A 25140-nucleotide genomic window follows, 5' to 3' on the forward strand; every position below is an offset into this window, starting at 1 on the left:
CACTCAGGGAATACATATGAAAGATACTCCCATAAAGCATCTCAAATCATGCCTCCTAGTGAGCATTCAAAATCCAACAAGCATTGGATGATACGGGATCGGAGCTAGGGTAGACAGTCATTACATCTCCACTGTCCAACACCTGTTGGACAGTTCATTCTTACTAAGTGCCCAAAACAGGGGTAATATGTTTCGTCCCAAGTTGATCCCAGAATAAAAAGCAAAAACTACAGAATAAGATCTGAATAAAAGGATGACAAACATCATATTCACATAGTTTATGAACTTAAAAAGATATATTTGGTCCCAACTGAAATAACATGTCTTTTACAGACATTGGGCTCAACTCGCCCAGGCCATTAAGAAAAATAAATTATCCGAAGGGGGAAAATTTCTCACCTCACCTAAAAGACAACAGCCTCTCCACACGGCGAAATTTGTACAGTCACGTTACCAACTTACTACTTTTTTCTCTTTTTACAGCTCTAAAAACTTATACACTCTTTTATCTCCACTGCAAATCCCTTTGTTAAGGGATATCAGCTATTCACCATCTGAGCCTCAGCCTGTGCCCCACACTAACATTCTCGTTACAAACTACACAATGTACATTTTTCTGGTACAAACAATAAATTTATTTCCATCCAGCTTGTACCTGTGCCGAGAGAAAGAGAGAGAGAGAGAGATAGAGAGAGAGAGCTCACACTAAGCGCTGTTAGCTGTACAATTACATGTCCATGCAATTTAGGACAGGTATGAAGACTGTATTCCAATGCGCCTTTCTGCAACCATACGATGGCCAACATAAATTGCAGTTTCATCAAATAGTTGAGATACCCCAAAAAGTCACAAAACAATGTAAGTTATTGATCAAAAGCAACAAAAGGTTAAGAATGCCACTGTAGAGAGAGAGAGAGAGAGAGAGATTACACTAACCTCCAGCAGCAACAAGTTTCTCTACACGTGCAACAATATGTTTTCCGTATGTATACTTCTTCAAAGCATTCAAATGCACCTTAATTCGGGAAAGGATCAGTTCACGTTGTTGGTCCTCACAAGTCTCCAGGACCTTCTGTACAACATAGTTGGCAAATTGGTCTTTCATCATCGCCTGTAAGTCGCATACAAATTCCAGGGTTAGAAAGACATTGATTTAACCACGGAACATGGCATTTCACCATGAGTCATTGGGCAATTTATCCCCCACATTGGTAGTTCCATTTCTCATTAAAGTAATGTCATGAAAAACCATTTTTCACCAATCAAGTAAGTATTTATTGGAAAAAATGATTACAGTCGAAGTTTAGTGAAAAAATGCACCACTAGTGTTACATGAGTTTTGAAACTAAAATCAAATAAGCCAACATACAGCACTTTATGCAGTTCGCTAAGGTTCTGCGTTAAACTAACCTTAGGGATCCCTATTGTCAGAACAATAGTTACTGGAAATCCCGAACTTAGGTGGCAATCCCACCCTGGAATCTCACGTTGGCCCTCCGATCCCCACTTTATAGGGATTGCCCTAGCCACTTGAAAGGGTAACAAGAGATCAAGAAGGTGATTTCAGTTCGATCTAAATTGCAATCATTCTCTCTGTCTCTCTCTGTCTCTCTGTCTATCTCTCTCTCTCTCTCTCTCTGACATGCTCTTTGGGGCTCCCATATTTTGCATGAACGCATTGTGTACAGCAATGCCTAGATTTCATTGCGTAACCTGATAATTGACCTAGTTGATCTCAAGCCCTCCTACACCTGGGCCGAATTGAAGGCTGTTATGGGAGCAATTTCAGCATTTGAAGATGTTTTCCCTTGCTCCAATGCATGGAGGGAAGGCAAAGAAGCTTGTAATCTTCTAGAGGGATGCCTATGGGAGCCAAAAATGGAAGGCATAAACTTCACCTGGTTACGTGAGAGGACAATCAAAGGGGTCTGTGTAGCCAGGACATTTGGTAACAGGTGTCAATGACGCAACTGACAGTATTAGGCAAATGGCATCAGAGAGGAGACGAGATTTCAGTGAACATCACCAAAGACTTAAGAAGGGAACCTCAGCCAATGATCTTCTGCATCTCTAGGGACTTTAGACGGAAATAAAATTTGAATTTTGGATGGTTGCACTCTAGTTGTTAGGTGCTCAGAATCAGATTCAGTCATGTGTTGATTCTTAGGGACTTGTTTTGAGTGTCCAATGTGGCATCAAACCACGGGGATGTGCAAAAAACGGTCTGCAGGGTGTTTGTACCATTGTAACAATATCAATCTGATAAGCAGAATATGCTTATTACTACTAAAAAAAATTACACCATATGACTATTGATAAAAAATTAATCCTATGTAAAATTGCATGTTCATAAAACCATTTCTAGTTGGCATTACCACATCCAATGGCCAGAGGGGAAAAACATTAGCAATCTTTATTTTAATAAGCAAATAAATTTATTTCTTGAGTAAAAAATGTAGATAAAAGTATTTTTGTAAAATAAGGAAGACCCATTAGGGGGGCACAATATCCCAGCAAGTTCCCTTCAGACACCCAAAGTTCACTAGCCTCCAAGAGCTAGTGAAACATAAATCTAATGCACATGTGAGGGCATGCTTTTACGATTTTGAACCAAGAACCAGTCCTACAGTATGTGCTTAAAGAAAAAATCCTATACAGATTAGGACTATTCTATTCGGTATCATAACATTCAGTGGATAACAGCACATCCAAATGTTAAAAAAAAAAAAAGATCACGATAATCAATGCAACTAGTGGATAGACCATCAATGAAACTACAAAAAGATATACTACAATTGAGATACATACGACCAGACACACCTGCAAAGGCTCATTTTCATCGGTTGTACCAAGCATTTCATTAACCAGTAGCTGGCGTTCTGCAGGACCACCAAAGATTAAACACTTCTCAACAACGTTTGAAGCAAACTTCTGCTGACTCATATGAACTATCTGGCCAGCCAGCTTTTTTATTATAGCAGAGCGCTCATGTGGCTTCCCATGTTCCAGGACATGCTGTTAACAGTCCAAGTGAGACCGATATCAAAATACGCATCAGGTCAAGCCAATCATAAATTAAAATACTACCAAATTAAGGCACAGTAGATAGAAGGGAGGAACAAACTGAGTGATTCTTCTCCATAACAAAGGAAAACTATTACTTAGGCACTGCTTGATTTCCTGGTCATATTGTAATTTGGACCTATTTGAGAATTTCACACCAGCAGTTTGACCTCAAGGGATGTTTGATTCACAAATATGAATTAATTTGAAATTGTAATTGAGCTCCCAAATTGAATTTTTTGTAGAACTACTAAAAGTTGTTTTGCAAAAATTTTCCTATCTCCCTCGTCGCCACCACCACTTCCATCGGATCGCCACCACCGCCATGACCACCACTTCCATCGGATCGCCACCACCGCCACTGGCAGACTATACCACCACCTTTGCACCGTCATTACCACCACCACCATCATACCACGTAATAACAATGCATAATCCCAATTGTCACAATCAAACACCCATATAGAGTAAATGACAATTGACCAAATTACCATATAATCAATGCAAATTAAAAAAAATTAAAATAAAAAAAAACTATTTAATAAAATTTTGCTATCACATTGCTTCTTTAACAGAGAGTGACATCATGTGGTAACAAACGTCACAAAGCAAGAGAACTCTCCAAATCCAACATATTAATTCAAGGAGAAACTTGATTAAATCATCAAATTAATTGATACATGCAAATGACAACATAGCCTCTCACATATGTAACCAGGCTCATATAAAAAGAATATAGAAGTAAAGATATTTTTCAACAGACTTGGCATTTCCAGGATGTGAGCCATTCACAGAAGGCAACTCCTTATAAACCACAGTTTCAGGGCAGACACAAAAGAAGACACGCATAAGCTTGCACATACATAGAATTGGCCAGCCCATGCATGGCATAGAAGTACAGTATGCACACACAATGAGTTCAACAAGCTACTTTTGTAAGTGCCAATGCAGGATATTACTGTCTCAAGAGAAGATCGCTCAGAATGGGCTCGGGTCTTGGCAGTAGTATCAACGAGCCTTATGACGAAGTCTCTGACTCCATTCTCACCAACGGGTAGGGGCCCAATCCCCTCTGACTTACATTTTTTTTTCCAACCCTTTTTTTTCCAAGAGGAGATCGTAAACAGCCCTATGGAAGTAGGAATCCAGGTTCTGACCTTACATACATCAAAAAGTGGAAACACGTGTGAGCTTGGTAAGAAACACTGTCTTCCATTGCCCAACAGTCAGCTATTTGTAGGGTCAGACCTTTAAAAGGTATTATACTGAAGGCGTCATTAGAAATTCAACAAACTATCACATAACCCGACAACAGGAGGAACAATCCATAGCATTTTATTCACAGATTCTTAATTTTTCTAGCTCACATATCATTGACATAAGGAAGCACTGATCCAAGAAAGCATGTGCATAAAGCTTTACAAGTTGCGGAAGACACATTTGGTACTTAACAAATAAAATACACACAAATCATAGGTAGAGCAAGACGAGAATAGTAGAAAGAGAGGTGGATGAAAATGATTAGAAGAAAATGAGATGGACAGGAATGGAATAGTAGAAAGTGGAGTATGGATGACAATGATTAGAGAGAGTGAGTGATATGTTTGGATGTGTCATTCGAAATTAGAAGCAATTGACTTACTATACTTAAGACACTCGTGTACGAGGCAAGGAGGATAATAAACCCCTTGAGCTCTCTATGACAGAAATATAATGTGATCAAATCATCAGTTGCCATCTCTAAGGACAAAGCACATCATTGTGCAACCAAATTGCACAATGAATTCAACAAAATTCCCTATATGGTGTGAGCAACCAAACATCCAAGACAAAGAAAATTATTTACAGATTAAGGACAGTTAACAATGAATCAATCTTCATATTCATAAATTCCATAAAACTCACTAATCACCGCCACATGAAAGTAAAGAAACCAAAATGAAATGAAACAATGGGCAACTCAACTTGAACTTGTCACTTCTTAAATTGCAAGACCCCGGTAACTTGTAAAAATTCTCAAGTTGATTACAAGCCTGCATTGTTCTTCTACGAAAAATAAAAACCAGAAATTAACATCAATATTTTTTTATTTTGCAGTATTAACAAAATGTGCCACATAGTTTCATTTTTAAGCGCATGTAAGTTTTTTCGTGTTTTTCTATTTTTCCCCAAAACGCCTCGTATGGAACAAAGTTTCGAAACTAGGTGTTTCCCTTCTTGGCTTAATTTTCAACAAGGAATTTCATGTTTCAACAAAAAAAATTTGTTAAAAAGCACTTCAAAACATCAAGTTCTGAATCAATTATTTACATTTTCTTTCCCCAAAAATGACCGATTCGGATCAAGTTCTGAAATATCTAAAATCACCTCTTAAGGAAAGAGGGGTAAAGTATGCTCCCAAGGAAGCACACAGTAAACATTATTCCTTCAATAAATGGCTTATTACAGTGAAAATCTAATTCATTTAAGATCATTATAAAAAAATCAGTTGTTTTATGTCAGGGAGGTCAACTATCAAAATCATTTTCCTACTTATGCAATTGATTGATAAATTTAAGGCGAAGGAAAAAGACCTCCACAGGGTCTTTATTTATTTATTGAAAGCATACGATAGGGTACCTAAAGATTTAATATGGTGGGTGTTGGAAAAGAAAAGAGTCACCAGAGGTTATATAGACATAGTGAGAGATATGTACGTGGGAGGGCTAATTAGTGTGTAGAGAACTAACGGAGAGACAAGTGACTTCTCATTGACAATGGACCTACATCAGGGGTCATGAGCCTACATCAGGGGACAACGCTGAGCCCATATCCATTTGTTTTGGTTATGGACAAGTTCGACAAGCACCTACAAGACGAGGTACCGTGGTGTATGTATTCGCAGATGACATAGTTTTGATTGATGAGATTGGAGGCGAGGACAACGCAAAGTTAGAACGTTGGATGGATGTTCTAGAATCTAAAAATTAGCCAGATTAAGAATATATGGGATGCAAGTTTAGTAATAGTAGGAGTAAAAATGAGGAAGTTGTTAAGATTAAGGAAAAACCTAGGCTCTAAACAATCAAATTAGAGCCCACCTCAAAAATTTCACTTGAAGAGGTTGTTTTGATGCGCAAATATCTTCAAATTGATCATCTCGACATCAACATACATGGGATGAGAAAAAAATGGATTTCGAGTTTTTCGTAAAAGTGCATCTTGTAACATTTTTTTACCGTTAATTTTCAAGACTTTCAAGTTTTCATAGATCTACTCGATCTACACTATTTTTTAAGCTTTAAATTTTATAATTAAAGATGAAAATATATTTTAAGGTTATCACAAAGATTTCCAATATTGAAACCACATCTCTCGACACTATTTGAAGGTGTGCTTCACTTTGACTGTTTAGAGCCTCAGCTCTATACAAACCGCACCGTAAGATTAATGGTCAAGAAATACCTAAAAGAGATTATTTCCGATATCTAATTCAGGAGAATGGTGAGATTGAGGAAGATATCACACACAGAATTAGTGCTGGTAAGCGAAGTAAAAGTACGCATCTTGAGTTTTAGGTGATTGTCACATACCATTGAGACAGAAGGGGAATTTCTAAAGGATAGTTGTAAGATCAGCCATTCTTTAAAGGACGGAATGTTGGGCGGTCAAGAAACAACATATCCATAGGATGAGTGTAACTGAGATAGGATGTTGAGATGGACGAGCAATAAGACAAGAAAGAATAGAATTCGGAATGAATACGAGGAAACTTAGGAGTGGCTGCAATAGGCGATAAGATGAGGGAAAGTAGACTTAGGTGGCTGGCCATGTGCAACATAGACCTAATACAACACCGATTTGGAGGTGTGATTTAGTACAAGTGGAAGGCTCTAAAAAGGCAAGGGGAAAGCCTAAAAGGACATGGATAGAAGTTGTAAGATAAAATATGACGGCTTTTGGTCTTATTGAGAGTGTGGCTCATGATAGAGAAGAATAAAGAAACAAGATTATATAAGCCAGCTCCAAATAATTGCCATAAAGCTTGGGTGATGATGACGAATCATTAAGTATTTTAAAGTTGATCCCAACTCTGCCATGATCGGTCCCAAGTCGGTCATGTCGGTCCTGAGCCTAGAGAAAGAAGGAGGGTTATATTTGGTCGGCAGCCAGGGTAAATAATTGCCACATCTTTTCATGAATCATTAACCAATATTATATACTCATGCTAAGGCTATTCTTGCAAGCAATGTGTTGTACTGGCATCCAGGTGCTGTGAGAAATGAGCATAGATTAACTAGGGTGTCCCCTGGAAGTGACAAGACACAACGACATCCAATTGCAATGATAAGTAGGCAAGGATTCCCGTGCCATTTTGGAAGAACAGGAATAAAAAAGGCTAATCCAAGATAATAGGATTCATTTAGCCACATGAAATGTAAGAACTCTAACATGTAAGGAGTATGAAGTTAGTGGATACAATGAGACGAGGGAAACTTTAACATAGCTTGCCTATAGGAAACTAAGTGGATCGAGGTAAAAGCTAAGGAAATTGATAGATTTAACCTTTAATATATAAAAAAGGATAATAATAGAAATGTCATGGGTATAATAGCACACAAAGATTTCAAGGATAAGTAGTAGATGCTAAGAGAGTAGGTAATAGGCTCGGATGATGATGACAACGATGCTAAGAGAGTAGGTAATAGGCTCTTATTAATTAAACTTGTATTAAGGGAGGAGATGATTCATATAATTAGTACCTATGCGCCACAAGTAAGACTAGATAAAATTAAAAGACAATTCTGGGAGGACATGGATGGCCTAGTCCAAGGAATACCAAAAAGAGATAGGATTTTTTCAAGGGAAGGACTTAAATAGTCATGCAGGGAAAGAAATGAGTTGGGTAATGCTATTCTTATTTTGCTACAGCTTACGCCCTAGCAATAGCAAAAACCTACTCTAAAAAGAGATATGAACATTTAATAAGCCATATAGACTTCTTTCTAGTTAAGAAGGCCGATTAACCATCATGTAAAGACTGTAAAGTTATCCCACTAGAGAGTTTGACCGTGCAACATAAGTTCATGGTTACGGATGTTTGCATAAAGAGATGAACGACGAGGACTGAATTTAATAGGTATCCATGAACTAGGTGGTGGAATTTAAAAAGGGAGAAAATAAATTTATTTAGGAATAAGTTTCTAAGGATGAAGTTATTGTTACGTGGAATGAGATGAGTGATAGAAATACGAAAGTGTCAAAACAAGTTTTAGGAGAACCTAGAAGGAGAAGACATTCAAATATTGGAACTAGATGGTGGAGTGATGAGGGTCAAAGACATTTAGCAAAAAACAATCATGCTATAAAGATTGGCAATGGAATAGAAATGATCAAAACTTAGGAGAATAAAAAATGCTAAGAAAGTAGCAATAAACCTAAGCTTATGGCATATGATGATATATATACATATATATGACAAGTGGGGGATAAGAGAAGGTGAAAAAGATGCCATCAAAATTAGCAAAAAAGAGATAGCGGAAGCGCACAGATCTAGCTCATGTTAAATGCATTAAGAGTGAAAATAATAGGGTTTTGTTAAAAGATGACGAGGTCAACGAAAAGTGGAAAAGTTAAAGATTGTTAAATGACAAACACTATAAGATCACAGTATTAGGAGGAGCCTTTGACATAAATGAAGTCGGATATCATAGATACATATGTAGGATTAAGATATCTAAAGTGAAAGAAGCTTTGAGAAAGATGAAAATAGGAAAGGCTTGACGACCAGATAATATCTCAATAGAGCTTGTAAGTGCATGGGAGAAATTGGCATATTTTGCTTGACCAAGTAGTTGAACAAGATGGTGAGAACAAAGAAAATACCAGATAATTGTAAGAACTATTGAGGTATTAAGCTTATGAGCAACACTATGAAGCCGTGGAAGAGAGTGATTGAGAAATGACTAAGACATGAATAGAGTGTATCCAAGAAATCAATTTGGATTTATACCAGAGAGATCAACAATTGATGCTATTTTCCTATTTATGCAATTGATTGAGAAGCCTAGGGTGAAGAGAAAAGACCTCCAAATGTTCTTTATTGATTTAGAGAAAGCATATGATAGGCACCTAAAGAATTAATTTGGTGGTTGTTGGAAAAAAAGGGAGGCATTAGAGGATGTATCAACATGAGTGATCCGTTAAATAGTGCAAGGATAAATAGTGGAGAGAAGCAATTTTTTAGTGAAAGAAGGTCTGCATGGAGCCCATATCTCTTTGTTGTGGTTATGGACCAGTGAACTAGGCATCTATAGGATGAGGTATCGTGATGTATGTTGTTAGTACATGACATAGTTTTGATTGATGAGACCAGCCATTGTAAGACAATATATGAATGCAAGTTTAATATAATAGTAGGAATGCGGTAGTAGTTAAAATTGATGGCCAAGAAGTACCTAAAAGAAATTAATTTCAATATCTAGGGTCGATAATCCATGAGAATAGAGATTGAGGAAGATGCCACATAGAATTAGAGCTGGGTGGGCAAAGTGGTGATGTGCTTCTGAAATTGTGTGATAGACGCATATCAATGAAACTGAAGGAGAAGATTATAGGACAGCTATAAGACCAACCATGTTTTATGGGACAAAATATTCGACGGTCAATAAGCCACATCTCTATAGAATGAATGTAGCTAAGATGCAGATGTTGAAATGGATGAGTGGCAAAACAAAAAAGGATAAAATTCAGAATGAATACATCCGATGGAATTTATAGGCGGCTCCAATAGACGATAAGATGAAGAAACGTAGACATAGATGGGCAGGCCATATACAGCAACGCCATAAAGCAACACGGGTTAAGAGGAGTGGTTTGGTTCAAGTGGAAGGCTTTAAAAGGGCAAGGGCAAAACCCAAAGGATATTGATGGAAGTAGTGAGAAGAGATGGTGATTTATGGTCTGACTAAAGGTATGGGCCTTGATAAAGCAGAATGGTAGAACAGGATTCGTGTAGATAAGGCTAGGATGATGATGATTCCAAACATGAACCAAATTTTCAAAAAGAAAAAAAAATAACTCATATACACACTCACATTTTTCTTGAGTGAACAGGTGCAAAGTGTGCTCCTGGAGGAGTCCACTTAAATAGGCTAATTAAACGGCCAACCCTTTTACTTTTTCTTTAACTTCTTGAATTACAATATGTGCCTCTAGGAGCACACTATTAATTCTTACCTAAGGCAAAGTTTTTTTTTTAATTAGGATGAATTAAGTTCACATGGGAGCACACTAAATTCTCCCTTTTCTTAAGAGGTGATTTTAGACATGTTCAAAATCAGACTAAAAAAACATATAAGCAAATCGTTTGGAACTAGGATTTCCAAAACCAAGTGCCTTTTCTTTTCTTTTCTTTTTTTTTGGGGGGGGGTGGGGGGGAGGGGGGGAAGAGAGGTGAATGGAAAAAAGAACCTGCGTGTAAAATTGAAAACATGTGGTGGGACTCTTTTTAAATAAGACAGAGGGATATTTACGTTAATATGTGGATCGACTTACCATTTTCGGATGATTCAAATAAATCATTTTCTTTTTCTTTTTCTTTTAGAATTTAAGCACATATTCCTACTCTCCAAGAAGGTAAAAACTCACCCTTGAGCCAATTTTATGGCATTGAGGATATGTCTCCAACTATGGAAAGAGACTTTATAATTGCTAGATATTGAGAAGGTTGAAGGTCTATTTTTCACTTGACCAGTCTAAAGCTTGCATATGCGCCAAGCTTGTTGACATTTGGGTGGCTAATCAGTCACATACTGACCGCATACGACCTCCACTATGGGTGTAAGTCCAGTATGGACCTCTGCATTGGCACTTTCTAGCAATGATTGGGTTGATGCCCATCCATGAAAGGATTAGAGACTTGATAATTAGAAGGGGCTTGTCCATCCATCTAAGTTCCCAACACATAAGAGTACATATCGTCTCCTCAAGGACTTGGGGTAAAGTACCAAACTATCCTCACAATACTTACCCTAAGCTGAGGTCAATAAAGCCCAAAGTTTCAAATGCCTAGGAGAGGACCGAGGGACTCTGCCACCTAGATGCAAAAATACCCATCGGGTGAGGCATTTTTGGTGTTTTTTGTTTAGATTATAAATCTGGATCTAAAACAGGATCCTCGACACCCCTTGCTCCTTTTTGAACCTAGGCTGTCCACATCCCTGGGCGCTCGCCTCGCACTGGGTGGCCTAGACGCCCCTAGCCACCTAGGAGCCAACCAGCACTTTTTGAAACACTAATAAGCCTCCATTGAAATCCTTGAAGCCAAATAGATGGATGCTCACATGTCAAATCTTGGACCAGCAAGTGTACATGTTATACATTGTGAGAGTCAATTGGACGATGGTGTAACATGTCTTGGGCTCCTTGGGATTATGCGACTCCCAAGGAGGTGACCGGAAGTGTTCTCATGAGCCTCAGAGTTGCCCACAAGGTACCAATTACTCCATTTTAATGGAAAGAGACTCTCAATTTGATCAAGGATCACATAAAATGGACTTGCAAAGTGTCCTGCGGACTCTCTCAAAGGATGATTTTTAAAAAATTACATATGGCTGCTTAATATAACAAACCTGAACAACGTAATTCCCATATTGGTCTTGTGCCAACATGCAAACACATTGCAAAATCTCATCCATCATGATTTGTTGTGTCTTGGCATCATTGCAGTGTTCAAGAACCCTCTGCAACAAGAAATGCATACCATTAGGCATAAAAAAACAACAATAAAGTAAATAAAATGTCTAGAGAAAAAAATTCCATACCTGGATGACTCGGCAACCATATGGATGAGTGGATAATGTAACAACTTGATCATAGAAGGATGAAATGATAAACTGAATCGCATCTTGAGGGATGCATTCAATACATTTTTGAATCACATGGTTCCCATTTTGATCACGTACACATCGCATGACATGACCATCAAGCTCTTGAACCATTTTAGTCTGCTGGTCCACATCAACCACCTCAATGGCCTACATAACCCATACGAATCATGAGCATAAGCTATGGTCCCATAATATTGAACAACATGGTTCTACTAGGAATATTTTCTTCAGAAAAATGGAATGGAAAATTTATGCTAAGAAGAATCCAGCTATTAAAAATCACCCTAAGCAGATCAATCTCTCTAAAAAATATAGACTTAAAAATCAATTGTGACCAACATGTCTATTTAGATTCTAGTGTGCTAACAAGTAAACACATCTTGAAGGAGAAGAGAAACCAGGGTCAGACCATATCCAGGACCACTGAAGCCTATACTACTCCGGTTACACACACACACATACACGCAAACCTTATAAATTTTAAATATTAATTCAGGGTTATAATGTCACACTCAAAAGTAGAAGACCCTCTTATTGTGCGAGGGCATCTAGCCATGTTACACAAAAATGGAAGGACTTTTTTTTTAAAATTGTAACACAAAAACCTTATAAATATTAAATATTAATTCACAGTTACACAAAAATGGAAGGACTTTTAACAATTAAAAAGAGTGCTAATAAGATTGGTCCTAAGAGGGAGTCTCCACAATGACTCCGGCTATTTTTAGTAGAGAAATTATCACAAATACCTGTAATTATTGTAGAAATTAAAAAAAAAAAAAAAGTTATTTTTATGTGCATACCCATTTTTTCTTGAATTCTCCATTCCCAAAGTACCCAAGCTACAGACCTTACCGAAAATACCCAAACTACAGACCTATTAGGGCGGTGATGGTCTTTGGATTTCTAGAGTGTTACAAACAGTAGTGCCCTTGCCCTATAAACAACTATACTTTTGAGAGCACTATGATTCTCACAGAACCATAGATTTGATCCATAGCGCTCTCATCCTCTAAACAATCTATGTTTGGGGAAATTTCAAAATTTTCTCTCAAAAAAAAATGTCAACCACACAGTCATAGACTGGCGTCCAACGATAATGGTGAGCATGCATGTCTAATTTTTTCACACGTAAGATGACAAGTCAAATGCCTTAGATCCGGTATTTGAACAATGGGAATGATCATGGTGGTGCAACGCAATATCCTTAGTCAAATTTTTCATGCAGCATTCCCATGCATTATGACAGTCAATTGGGAGCTTCTTTGGAAATACCCGCCATGCATTATGACAGTCAATTGGGAGCTTCTTTGGAAATACGCGCACAATGAAAAAATGACGAAAACCATGGGAAACCAAAACAACCCAATAGCTCCGGCGAAGAAGTTAAGATTGACGAGAGCTGTGCTTCACCCTTGGCAAAGCTGTGCGGTTTACTTATTGGCATGAGAGTGATAATATTTAATTAGAACCGTAGCGCACTCACAAAGGAAGCCTAGCTGTCACGATACAGTTCTATTAGAGTTGTAACGCTCTTGAGCAGTGAGCACGAGGGCCCTAATTGGTCTGTAGGGTTATTTTGGGTATAAAAAAACGAGAAAAAATGGGTATGCACATAAACAATTAAAACGATGGGTATTGTTTCAATTCCAAAAATTATAAGGGAAATTTGCATTAATTTCCCAATTCACGATTAGACTAGTAAATCTTTTCAATTTTCATCAATGGAGAATCTTTTAAATCTTAGGAGAGTACTTTCAGGCCTTGAATGGTCTACTCTATTTCTTTTGAGCCCATGTGTAGCATAGGTACATAAATACAATGGACAAATAATAATGCAATAATTTTTTCTCACATAACGTTTTAAATAATTAACCATTTTTATTGCGTAAAAGATATCTTAATCACTCAAACATATTCTTCTACCATTGTGTTGATGAAACACTTTAAGAACCCCATGTAACTGTGTTGATGTACGTGTAACCTAATTCTCATATGCTCTGATCTCGTACACCAAACACTTAGCTGAAAATAGGCTCAAAGTCAACTGTAATTTAAAAGCATCTCTCTCTCTCTCTCTCTCTCTCTCTCTCTCTCTCTCTCTCTCTCTCTCTCTCTCTCTCTCTCTCTCTCTCTCTCTCTCTCTCTCTCTCTCTCTCTCTCTCTCTCGTGTTGGGTTCTGGGGAGAAGGAGAACAGGGGGGGTTGGGACAGGGAAAGGAGAGAGATAAGGACAAGTGTTACTATTAAGGTTACAAAAAGAAAAGAAAAAAAAAGATAACGATAAAAGCACATGTAGATGTAATAGAATACATGGATCTCTTTAACACATCGAAAAGGTCAGTCCCTCCACATCTCAATTACTCCTTCGAAATATATAATTAAAATTTTGAATGAGTACAATTATGATTTTTTTTTGGACATATACAATTATTAGTCAGATAAATTATCACTTCTTCCCTATCACCACACCATATTGCTTTTTAACATGTTACTATCACAACACCATATTAATTGAAATATTGGTTGTAAAAGATTTAAGGGGAAAGGACAGAGATTCCAAGCACTTACAAGGGTAACAGAAATTAGAGAACATTCATAACTTCCTTACAATGAATGTTTCATGAATTCCCTCACATCTTTAAAGAGTACATACCTTTTGAATCACTCTGCAACCATACATTTGAAGACTCAGGGCCAAGACATGCCCGGTAAGCTGGTTGGCCAATTCTCTTCTTTGGGCTGTAGTACCATGCTCAAAAAACTGAAACAAGAAAGAAATGTCATTTACGGATGGTGCCAGAAAATTTGTGTACCAATTCAAAAGTAGCCCAGGGACTTACCTTCTGGATCACATAGTTCCCAAAAACATCTGTCATCAAAGATAGAGCTTGAGGAATAATTTCTTGAAAAACCATATTTTTCTCTTCAACTGTGGCAGTTTCAAGTTTTTGTTGAATGAAACGACTCCCATACTGATCCGCACTGCTCAAAAGGATAAAATATTTATGAAAGCTAAAAAAATTAGAGAAAAATAACCACCAACCAAAGCTTGAGAATAAAATTGACAGAAGAATTGCAAATTGCACACACCTGAATTCAACCACATGACCAGCAATCTCCGAAAGTTCGCATTTGGTCTTGTTGGTTTTAAACTCTTCCAAAAGAGAGGATGCAAAATTTTCTTCTAAATTTGGACCATTGTCTGCATGCCACGAACCCACAACTCCCGAGCCTCTGATCCCTGAAGCAAAACGAAGGCTCCGGTCATTCTGCCTCATAGGGGGACTTCCAGGTCCCACAGGAGAATTAGGAAGAACAGGGCTTGTTAATGGACTCCCTGGATATGGCATGCCAAGACCAAAAGCAGGATTCCCATAATACCCATGATTCAAGCCACCTGATTTATTAAAATAGGGTATATTGTATTGCGATTTTTGCTGAGCAAGTAATGCCCCAAGGTAAGCTTTTTGAAGCCCAAGTAAATCTACATAAGAACTGCCCATGTAATTCCTTTCTAATGAAGGATCAGTGAGACCAGCTGCCACTTGTGATGCATATTCAGCAGTTCTTTGCAAATACTGTATATACAGCGGGTCCATGACTGGAACCTGAAGACCATTAACTGTTTGGTTCCGAATCCTGTTCAGGTTTTGCAAATCATTATTCCCTGTAAGACCTGTTCCTGAATTCAGACCAGCACCCATTGACCTAGAGTCCAATCCAGGACCTGCCAAAGAGGCAGAGAAAGAAATGTTATCAAACAAAGGCGACATATTATTGGCACCAAAATGGTTGTTCATCACTGTGGGGTTCACAGAATACCCACTCAAACCATAATTTGCAAATGCTGCATTTGAAGCATCCACATTCTGATATGAAGTAGGCGAACCCCCAGAACGAGAAACAGCAGATGCAGAGGCTGCTTGTAAATATGAATTATTGGAGGAAGCAGATTGCTTGGGCAGATCAACTTGAGCATCAGCAGTTAGCATAGTCTTATTCAGCTCAGATCGAACTCCATTGCTTTTACATAGATCACTATATGATGGTTTCCCCAATTGAGAAACACCGGGATTAATGTTATCGAAGAGAAAATTCTCACTGATCTCATTGTGGAGCTGTGGTTGCAAGTGGTTTTCTGAATCTATCAACCCATTGTCCGACAAACTTATCCCTGAGAAAGCATTTGCCAGATCTGTAGAGTCAGCCATACCAGAAGGAACACCATTGAAGGAGTTCGAAACTCGAATTGTTTTCTTATCGGAAGTGGTATACTTTTCACCCACAGGTGGAAGGCAGGGGCTAGGAGACCTCACTACATGTTGAGGATCTGGAGTCGTGCTCCTTGGAAGAGATGACCCAATAGGAGAAGTAAAACCATGAGAGGAGTTATGAACCCCAGATAGACCTTGCATAGCAGCTGAACCGGAACGTAGACCATTCTCGTGATGTAAGTGTGCAAATTCAGAGCCTATTGGATCCACACCTTCATCAAAAGCATTACGACTTGCTGGACGAGATAGGTGCCCAGAGATTGGAGCTGGATGGCTGACATCCTCCTGCAAGAAAACGTAACCAAGCTCAAGAGTTAATTTCAGAGCATAAAATTCATCGTGACCATACTTCCAAAACAGAAAATATCGATAGAACCATAACACCAACATAATTTATACTATGATACATCTTTATTATTTAAAAGATGTATGCAACACTATCCTTAAAAGGAAAGCAGCTGTATTGCTAATGACACAACACAATAAATGAAAGCATATGGACAATGCCACAACAGTTAACAGGTCTCTTTCTATGTCATACATTGGTTCATTCTAAATCACCATTCTAAATCACCATGGGGTTAGGCCTTTACATTAGAGATAATATAAGTCAAATATCAACTTCCCTTAAATATTTGCAAATTACAATAGAATAAAGGTATTTAGACAATTTTAAATGATCAACGTTGTCTGCTTTAAATATTTGCAGTATTTCTATTTTATCCTTTTTATATGCAATGTATATGTACACGCCCCTTGATTTAAAGAAACATAACATCAGACACTATAATCCATTTACTAAAACAAGAGACTCTGATTCCCAAGTATGATTTACTCCTAGAGCTCATATTCGTTGCTGATTGCTAATTTGGCTTTTTGTAGAAACAGGGTCCACATATAAATCAAAGAATAGTAAGACAAGCCCTATGATATGAGCTGGAACCTATAATGCACAAGCCTTATCCTCTCCAATAAACCACAACAATCTTAAATTCTTTGACTATAATAAACTTGGACCCATTGAACATGAGACCTATGAGACACAAAAGAAGAGTTAGTTCTCATTGGAGAACATGTTCAAGGAAAAATAATAAGGTTATATGACGATAAACTTCTTGAGAGACATTCACGCAAGATGACTCGACATTGCTATGAAAATGGCACTGTCTCCTTGAGGACACAGAATGTGATATCTGGAAAAAGATGACTAGTGTTAGGCACAGGGCAGGGGCCCAACAGGTTTAATGGGCAATGACTCAAAAAACAGAAAAAAAAATCCCAGATGAAGTCATAACAACTAGCAGAGGGCACACACCATCTTTCCAGCCTAAGAAAAATCACTCAATATAGTCATTTTCTGATATATAACCAAAAGAACCAAGATACCGTAAAATAACTCAATAAAAACGCTGTGTTATTATGCATCGCAAGAGGGACAGAGATTCAGATGAAGAAAGCTCAATAATTTATTGTATTCTGATGAGTGACCCTTGAGACCAACATTCCTGACAAAATAAATCATAAGGGCCGTGTTACAATGTGTTACTAAAAGGATCAAAAGTCAACTACCATCTAGTTCCATATCCAGCTAACAGAAAACAAAAACAACGAAAGCGTCCTTGAAGAGCTCCCACTATTTAATAAACGAAAGTAAATGGGATCGCCTTACATACGTGGTGATCCCGCTCTAGGAATGGGATCCCACACTCCATAAGTGGGACTCGGTCGATCCGTGATCCCATTTTGAGAGAAGCGCAAACCAAATCAAGACAGTCATACTTTTTGCATTTTGCAAGGAAAAGAAGCAATAAATGCATTCAATCAAAACAAGAAAGAATTAAATGCATATCGCTAAAAAATAAAGAAATAAATGTATATCTATAATATTAGAAAGCAATAATTATTCAAATCTCTGTGTCGTAAAAAAATTTTACGCTGCAAGATACTCTTAAATCGGCATCGACTTCCAAAATCTCATTTAATGCATAGAATGGCATCAAACATTTGTGTCAAACTTTCACAATAATACTTTAAAAATAGCCTTAATATCGAATATTTGCCTTAGCGAACTCAACTAGAACAAACAAAGATGATAGCTTAGAAAAATAAACCTCGACCACTTTGCATTGGCTAACTGAACTAGAATAAAAAAAATATAAGAGCTTTAAAAAATAAGCCTAAGATTTGAAACTTTCCATTCTCTAACTGAACTGGAACATAGAAAAAGCGAAAGCATTAAAAAATAAAACTGAAGATAAACCATTCTGTTAGCCAATGAAACAAACCAAAGAAAAGATGTAAGCTTTAAAAAATAAAACAAAAATCAAATATTTGCATTAGCTAACTGAACTAGAAAGGAAAAAGAGTTTTGTAAAACATCCTAAAATATCGATACATTTGAGTTGGCGAACTGAACTAGAACAGGAACAAGATGAGAGCTTTCATAAATATACCTAATCAGCAAACCTTACCACTGGCTAACTGAATCAAAATAAAAATAAGACGAGATCTTTGAACACTGTACCACAAGAAACTTCATTGGCGTTAGCTAACTGAACTACAATGCACCCGAGATGAGAACTTTTTTCTTTTGGGTGGTTCAGTAGTAGGGATCGAACTTGAGATGTAGCATTGCTTGACATCAACTGCCAATCACTCAAGCCCAAGCCCAATTCCTAAATCTAGACAAGAACTTTGAAGAATATACCAAAAGATCAAAGTTCAGAGTTAGTTAACTGAGCTAAAGCAAGATGAGACCTTTCCAAGATAAACATAAAGATTGAACCTTGGCATAAGCTGCCTGAACTAGAAAAAGAAAAAAGATCAAATCCTTATAAAGAAAACTAAACAAAATATAAACTTTTAGCTATTCGAGCTATCCAAACAATCAGCCCAAACCCTTAAAGCATTACACACATATCTACAAATACCAAAACATTCAAGCTTAAACATTCACGCTCATCAATCATATTAAGTGTTTCTCTTTATCAATCCAGAAATTCAAATCAACATGAAAGCTAAAACATGCACACATCAACCCAAAAAAGGGACTCGTTGTATTATCCAAACTCTCATATTCGCTCAAACTAATCCAATCACTTCCAGAAATCCATGGAAAGTTTCTAAAACATTGTTTCACCAAAGTAAAAGAATAAGAAGAACAGCGAATGAATCAAGTACAGCTTCATTCACTAATAAAATCACCTGAAATATACCAGGAAGCCCATTCCTTTTTGTTCCCAAATCCAATCCAGACAATCCAATCAATCCATCAGCTCCCCTCTCCATCCACTCAGCTGATGCTTGTCTCGATAGCCCACCCTGTGAAACCCTAACTTCTCCTTCTTCTCTCTGAATATCAAACCCGGGTTGCAAAGAAAACAGAGACCTACTTCCTGTTCCTTCCTCTCTCCCTACCTTCTTTCTCTCACTAAACCCAGGTGTCCATGCCTGCAATCGCTGAGCTAACCTCCAATCCTCTTTAGAGAGAGGAGGAGGAGGAAGCCTCGGGTTTAGCTTGACATGCGAAAAGTAGTACTCCGCATAGTTGGGATCAGACCTTAAACCCTCCTCAGTGCGATCTGAGCTGCCATGGGTAGAGCCAAAGAGCCCTCCTACTGCTGCTAAAGATCCTTCAACAGTTGGTGGAGCGCTTCCACTCCTGTAAAGGTTGAGTTCCCTCTCCAGATCATCTGATTCGTGACGCCTTTGCTCTCTCAGTAAAAACCCTAATTCTTCACTGTAAGATCCATCGTTGCTTCCTTTGAGGCCCTCTCCTACTAATCCAGGCCTCATTCCAACATCTGATAACATTTTCTGAGAAACTTACACCTGAATCGCTGGTATTTACAGAGAAATTGGAGATTAGTGAAGTAAAAGAAAAACCAGTCAGGCAAACCACTAAACAAGCCGGAAACCACTAAAACAAGCCGCAACACCGCCTACGGTATTAGATTTCATCCGATCTCGGTTGTGGAACCTGATTTGGACATCTAAAACGCCATTAATCGATGGTTTTTTCGGCCATTTTCGGAGCTGGATTAGAGTGGCTGCCTGCCTTACAGTGTGAGAGAGAATGGAAAGGAAAAATCAGACAAGAGAGCATGCTGTTGATAAGCACGAAATGACACACTATCGACCGTTCGGTCAATAAATAGACGGCTGTGATTTTCAGCCGGTGGTTCGGTTCTTTCAAGAAACCTTAGGGTTTTATTTCGCCATAAATGTCTGATTAGTGATAAGTTTTAGTCATCCGCAAGATTAGGAAATGTAATAATTATGTTTTTTTTCTATTAAAAAAGCTTTAATATTAGGCTCTTAATTTAAAAATCTTTTTTCATTAGAGATATTTCTCACGCTTTAATGCCACGTCAGCATACGTCCCCCTCTTTGTGAAGAGTCTGTTATGAAATCCAATTTGTGATATTGCGGGTTATACCTACTATTTTTAGGGTGCGGTTAGTTAGGCTATAAATAATCAAATTAGAGCCTAGTTTATACTAGTAGTTTTAATGTCGAAAATCTTTGTGATAGCCTAAAATTATTTTTTAAAATTTATTTTTAAATTTAAAACTTTAAAAATAGTGTAAAAATCTTAAAAAATTGACGATTCAAAAATGTGTTACAAAATAAATTATTCCAAACCTTGAATCCATTTTTTTTTTCATGTTCATGCATCTTGATATCGAAATGATCAATTTGAGAATATTTGAGTATCAATGAAATTTTTGAAGTAGGCTCTAATTTAATTGTTTAGAGCCTCTGCACTTCCCCTGGTTTTTTTTAACTTGTCACTATTTATTTTTATATATCAAATATTACATCTTAAGGAAATCAAGCTTTCTAGTGGGGATGAGTTTATAAGGAAATCAAGCATAAATTTTCTAGTGGTTGAGTTTATAAGGAAATCAAGCTTTTTTAGTGGGGATGAGTTTATAAAAGATTAGGTTTTACCATAAAAAGTAAAAATGTACCTCAAAAATTTGCTGAAAAATCATGAAATCAATATCTTGATCTTGATACTGACTAATTTGAAAAACCAAATTAATCTCAAGCCCTAAAATAGTATATTATTGTATTACATTATCCGGACCATTTTATTTTCAAGTGTTTACATATCCATATCTAGTAAATATATATAATTTTTGGGGCTTCATATTCATTGTCAAAACTAAGAGTAAACCTCGACATTGTAGTGGTTTTCGTCAATAAAATTATATTTTTTGGTGTAATTTTAATATATAAGCCTATTTTTTATCATAAAGCATAGTGCATAAACTAGCCTATTATTGTGATAACCAAATGGGGATTGCACTTTAGCAATTAGCTTGCTATTCCCACAGGGAAATGGGTGAGAATTGCAAAAAACAAGGGTACAAAAAGAATCAATACGCATTTCGTTATTAGAAGGATTTTGTGGTTTCACCTTGATTATTATGAATTAAGGGGAATTATTATTAGTTTCAATAATAATGGTACATCATCTTTACAAAACTAAACGGGGTTGCTTTTCTATTTTATTGCTTTTGTTATTTCCACCTGAATCATAGGTGGGAATTTTGAACAAGCTACAATCGGCAAAATGTAAGAAAATATAGGTACAAATAGCAATTTATCTATTCACAACAAAAATTTTCAAAGAAGAATTAGACTAATATTAATTCGGTCAAGAACCAAATTTAGAATTTATAAAGATGCTTCGGCTTTTCACTTAATTTAAAGAGTCAAAATGTAGGTAAACGGGTGACATATCAATGATAGAATAAAACACATGACGTCATGCTGCAGCACCCACCATCCTGACCACTTATTCGTGAATCCATACCTAGGAAGGGGAATAAATTTACAAAATAATTCTCCCCTAACTGTATTTACCCAAAAACTAATGAAAAGAATAAAAAAAGTTATAAATTCAGTGACAACGCGTAGAAGGAAGGTAACCGCTGAGCAAATCAATTGAACGGCTTAGATCTCATATTAAAGAACATGGCATCCTCTATCAGTACGTTCGTTCTTGCTCGTGTGACTGATGCTGTTCCATGTGTGGGAGAATGTTCGCACGTGCCAGACATTTTTATTGTATTATTATTAGGGTTTTGAGCAGTCTCCCCCTACACGATTCTTCGCGCTTTTGCTAAATTTCTTGCAGGAACGACGTATCTATGTGAGAACGGTGGTTAATTCAGCAATTAATTGTTTAAGGGTGGGTATCAAGGTAATAAAGGTGAGTGATTTAATATTCGATTATTTATTGGGTGATGTGCTCGTGGTCAAATTTAAGGGACTTGTTATCGTTAAAAAGGAGGGCCAGGGTCAGAGACCTCGTGGTATGTCTCAATCGTGCCCTTTATAACCTCCATGAGAGAGAAGATAATTCTTGTAGGCTGACAACAGTTTCCAATGGCGAAATTAAAATACGAGCGTTCTCTCTCTTAAATATCCTCTCTTTCTCTCTCTTAATTGTACTCTCCCCCTTTCTCTCTCTTAAGTCTAGCTAGCAATGTCAAACACATATATTGCCTGTGATTTTTTTTTGTAGGCTCCTACTCATTTTTATAAATAATAAGTGGTTTTCGAATATGTGAGAATAAAATCCTAGACTTAAGTCTTATGTGGTGTTATGTGTCGCGACCCCAACCTTATTTTCTAATAGTATTGTGATTCCTAGCTATGTAACTTACATTCTTGCATCTCTCTTTTTTTTTTTTTATGTTAATGGTGTTAATGTAGGAGGGACGTTATTTCGAAGCATCCACGCCCCTAACCACGATACACCAGTCACATTCTTAAATTTCTTACATCTCTCTCAACCAAAATAAAGTAGTTATCTTTATAAACAAACTATGAATTATATTTTTAAGAAAAATGGTTCGAGAAGACGGCAATCTTAGAAAAAACAAGTAAAGCTTCATCTCAAAGTTTATCGAAAATTACAGTTTTGGCATCAAAAGAATTAATCATCTTGGCCCTGATTATTACAGTTGTACAAAAAAAAAGATTTTCAAACCTTAAAAATAATATATATTACAATAATTTATCCAGACGGTCTATTTTACCTTAAAATAAATATTCACAAATCCACAACATCTATAAAGCATCAAATTTCATAAGTGATGTTAAAAATTGTGAAAGGACAATTCTTCTCTCTCTACCCCCAAAAGGGTCAACCAAGCCTCTAGCCAGCACTTAACGATCTCCGCATCTCATTGCCAGTAAACCCTAAGGCTAGAGAGAGAGAGCACAAAAGTAGAGAGAGAGCCCAGATAAAGTCCGCCTAGCATCTTTCAATTAAAAAAAACCACATGATTCTTGCATTTATTTTACAAACCACTGTACAGATATTATAAATAATATTGGAGACCACCAGTGGTTCTCTCTCCAGCCAAGTGTTTCCAGTGGAAGCAATCTCTCTCTAAAATAACTTGCAGTTACCTCCAATTTCTCTGTCTTTTCATTCATGGGTTTCATCATGTAACCAGCAGCATGGAGCATGCATGGCAGTTTGCGCGATTGAAAATTATGGTTGTGAAAAAAATTACGATTGCAAGCTTTAAAAGTAGTATGTATTTTATCAAATTATCTAAACTGTCCATTTTACCTTAAAAATAAGTATTCAAAGATCCGCAAGATATGTACGATTTTTTTAGTTTCAAAATTGAGTGTCAGTGTTGAAAATTGATTTTAGAGGCAGCATATATATTTCTGTTGTCAAATGTGAATTTCTGATGAGGATTTAAGCTAAGCCTTTACTTGGTTTTCATAAAACCTAGTCCTTATGGGAACTTCATCCAAACTAAAGAGAGAAACTCACCAAAAGAAAAAAAAAAAAACGTGTTGAGAGGGAATCACCCAGTGCGTTATATAAAAAGGAAAAAGTTTATATAGAGCTAAGGCTCTAAACAATCAAATTAGAGCACACCTCAAAAAGTTTACTAAAAGATGTTGTTTTGATGTTCAAATATTTTAAAATTGATTATCTTGACATCAAGATGCATGGACATGAGAAAAAAATGGATTTCAAGTTTTAGAAATAATGTATCTGTAACTCATTTTTAGACGGTCAATTTTCAAGATTTCCAAATTTTCATAGATCTATTCCATCTACGCTATTTTTAAAGCTTTAAATTTTATAATTAAAAATGAAAATATACTTTAAGGCTATCACAAATATTTCTAACATTGAAATCATTATTCTCGATACTATTTGAAGGTGCTCTTTATTTTGATTGTTTAGAACCACACCCATTTTTTTCTTTTTTCTATTGTTTTGATGAGTTTCTCTCTTTTAGTTTTGGAACTCGGAAAATCAGATGAGAGCGTCCTTATATCATGGTTTATATAATGCTCCCGCAAGACCAAAGGATGATTTGTTTTTATACAGAGTCGACCTTTTTTCTAGGGTTTGTGATCGCATCCGCATAGCATATGCCACGCGGACACGTAGAACCATTTTATCTCACTGCAGGACCACGCGGCCTGAGCCTATGCACTTTTGAGCGGTGTAACCAACCCTCGCTTTTTTGTTGCTTTGGCACGTCTCCTACGATAACTACCCATCGGATAAAACTGAAAAACAGACAAAATTAGTTTTGTATTTTCATGGATGCCGCCGATACTTTTCAAATTGTATCGTGTGTTTCGTGAAAACGTATGTAAGATTAGTTGTTGCTTCTCGTTGTTGCTTCTCGTTAATTTTTTTTTAAAAAAGTCCATATAATGTGTAAACCTTACACTGAACGGGTAATGTGCACTTAAAAAATTACTAGAGAAGATTGTTCCTATGTTGTAAAACCTTAAAATTAATCATATGGACCTCGAGATTCATAGACAAAAAAAAATACTTCATCTTCTGATACATTATCTGACCATCCATTTCCAGATTTTCAAGTGTGTATAGATTTGCTTTATCATCACTGTTTATGGAATTTTAAA

The 25140-nt window shown here is 36.9% G+C and overlaps 1 protein-coding gene across 2 annotated transcripts; it reads right to left on the minus strand.

The window, feature by feature from the left end:
* Nucleotides 1-277: 277 nt before the first annotated feature.
* On the minus strand, nt 278-20402 carry LOC18436203 (pumilio homolog 1). 2 transcript variants are annotated; one of them, XR_016039752.1, is made up of 10 exons: nt 19414-20402; nt 15026-16494; nt 14776-14917; nt 14589-14696; nt 11868-12080; nt 11676-11786; nt 5029-5109; nt 2821-3015; nt 937-1111; nt 278-782 (listed from the first exon to the last, which is right to left on the minus strand). XR_016039752.1 is itself a non-coding variant. In XM_006846225.4 (9 exons), the coding sequence occupies exons 1-9, from the start codon at nt 20020-20022 to the stop codon at nt 745-747; spliced, it is 3060 nt and encodes a 1019-aa protein (XP_006846288.1). In that variant the 5' UTR covers nt 20023-20402; the 3' UTR covers nt 278-744. The 2 variants fall into 2 exon arrangements, 1 of the variants encoding a protein (XP_006846288.1); XM_006846225.4 differs by lacking the exon at nt 5029-5109.
* Nucleotides 20403-25140: the final 4738 nt, after the last annotated feature.

This window comes from Amborella trichopoda, chromosome 8 (assembly GCF_054954075.1).
Source record: "Amborella trichopoda isolate Santa Cruz 75 chromosome 8, AtrichopodaSantaCruz75HAP2 v2.0, whole genome shotgun sequence".
Classification (NCBI taxonomy): Eukaryota; Viridiplantae; Streptophyta; class Magnoliopsida; order Amborellales; family Amborellaceae; genus Amborella; species Amborella trichopoda.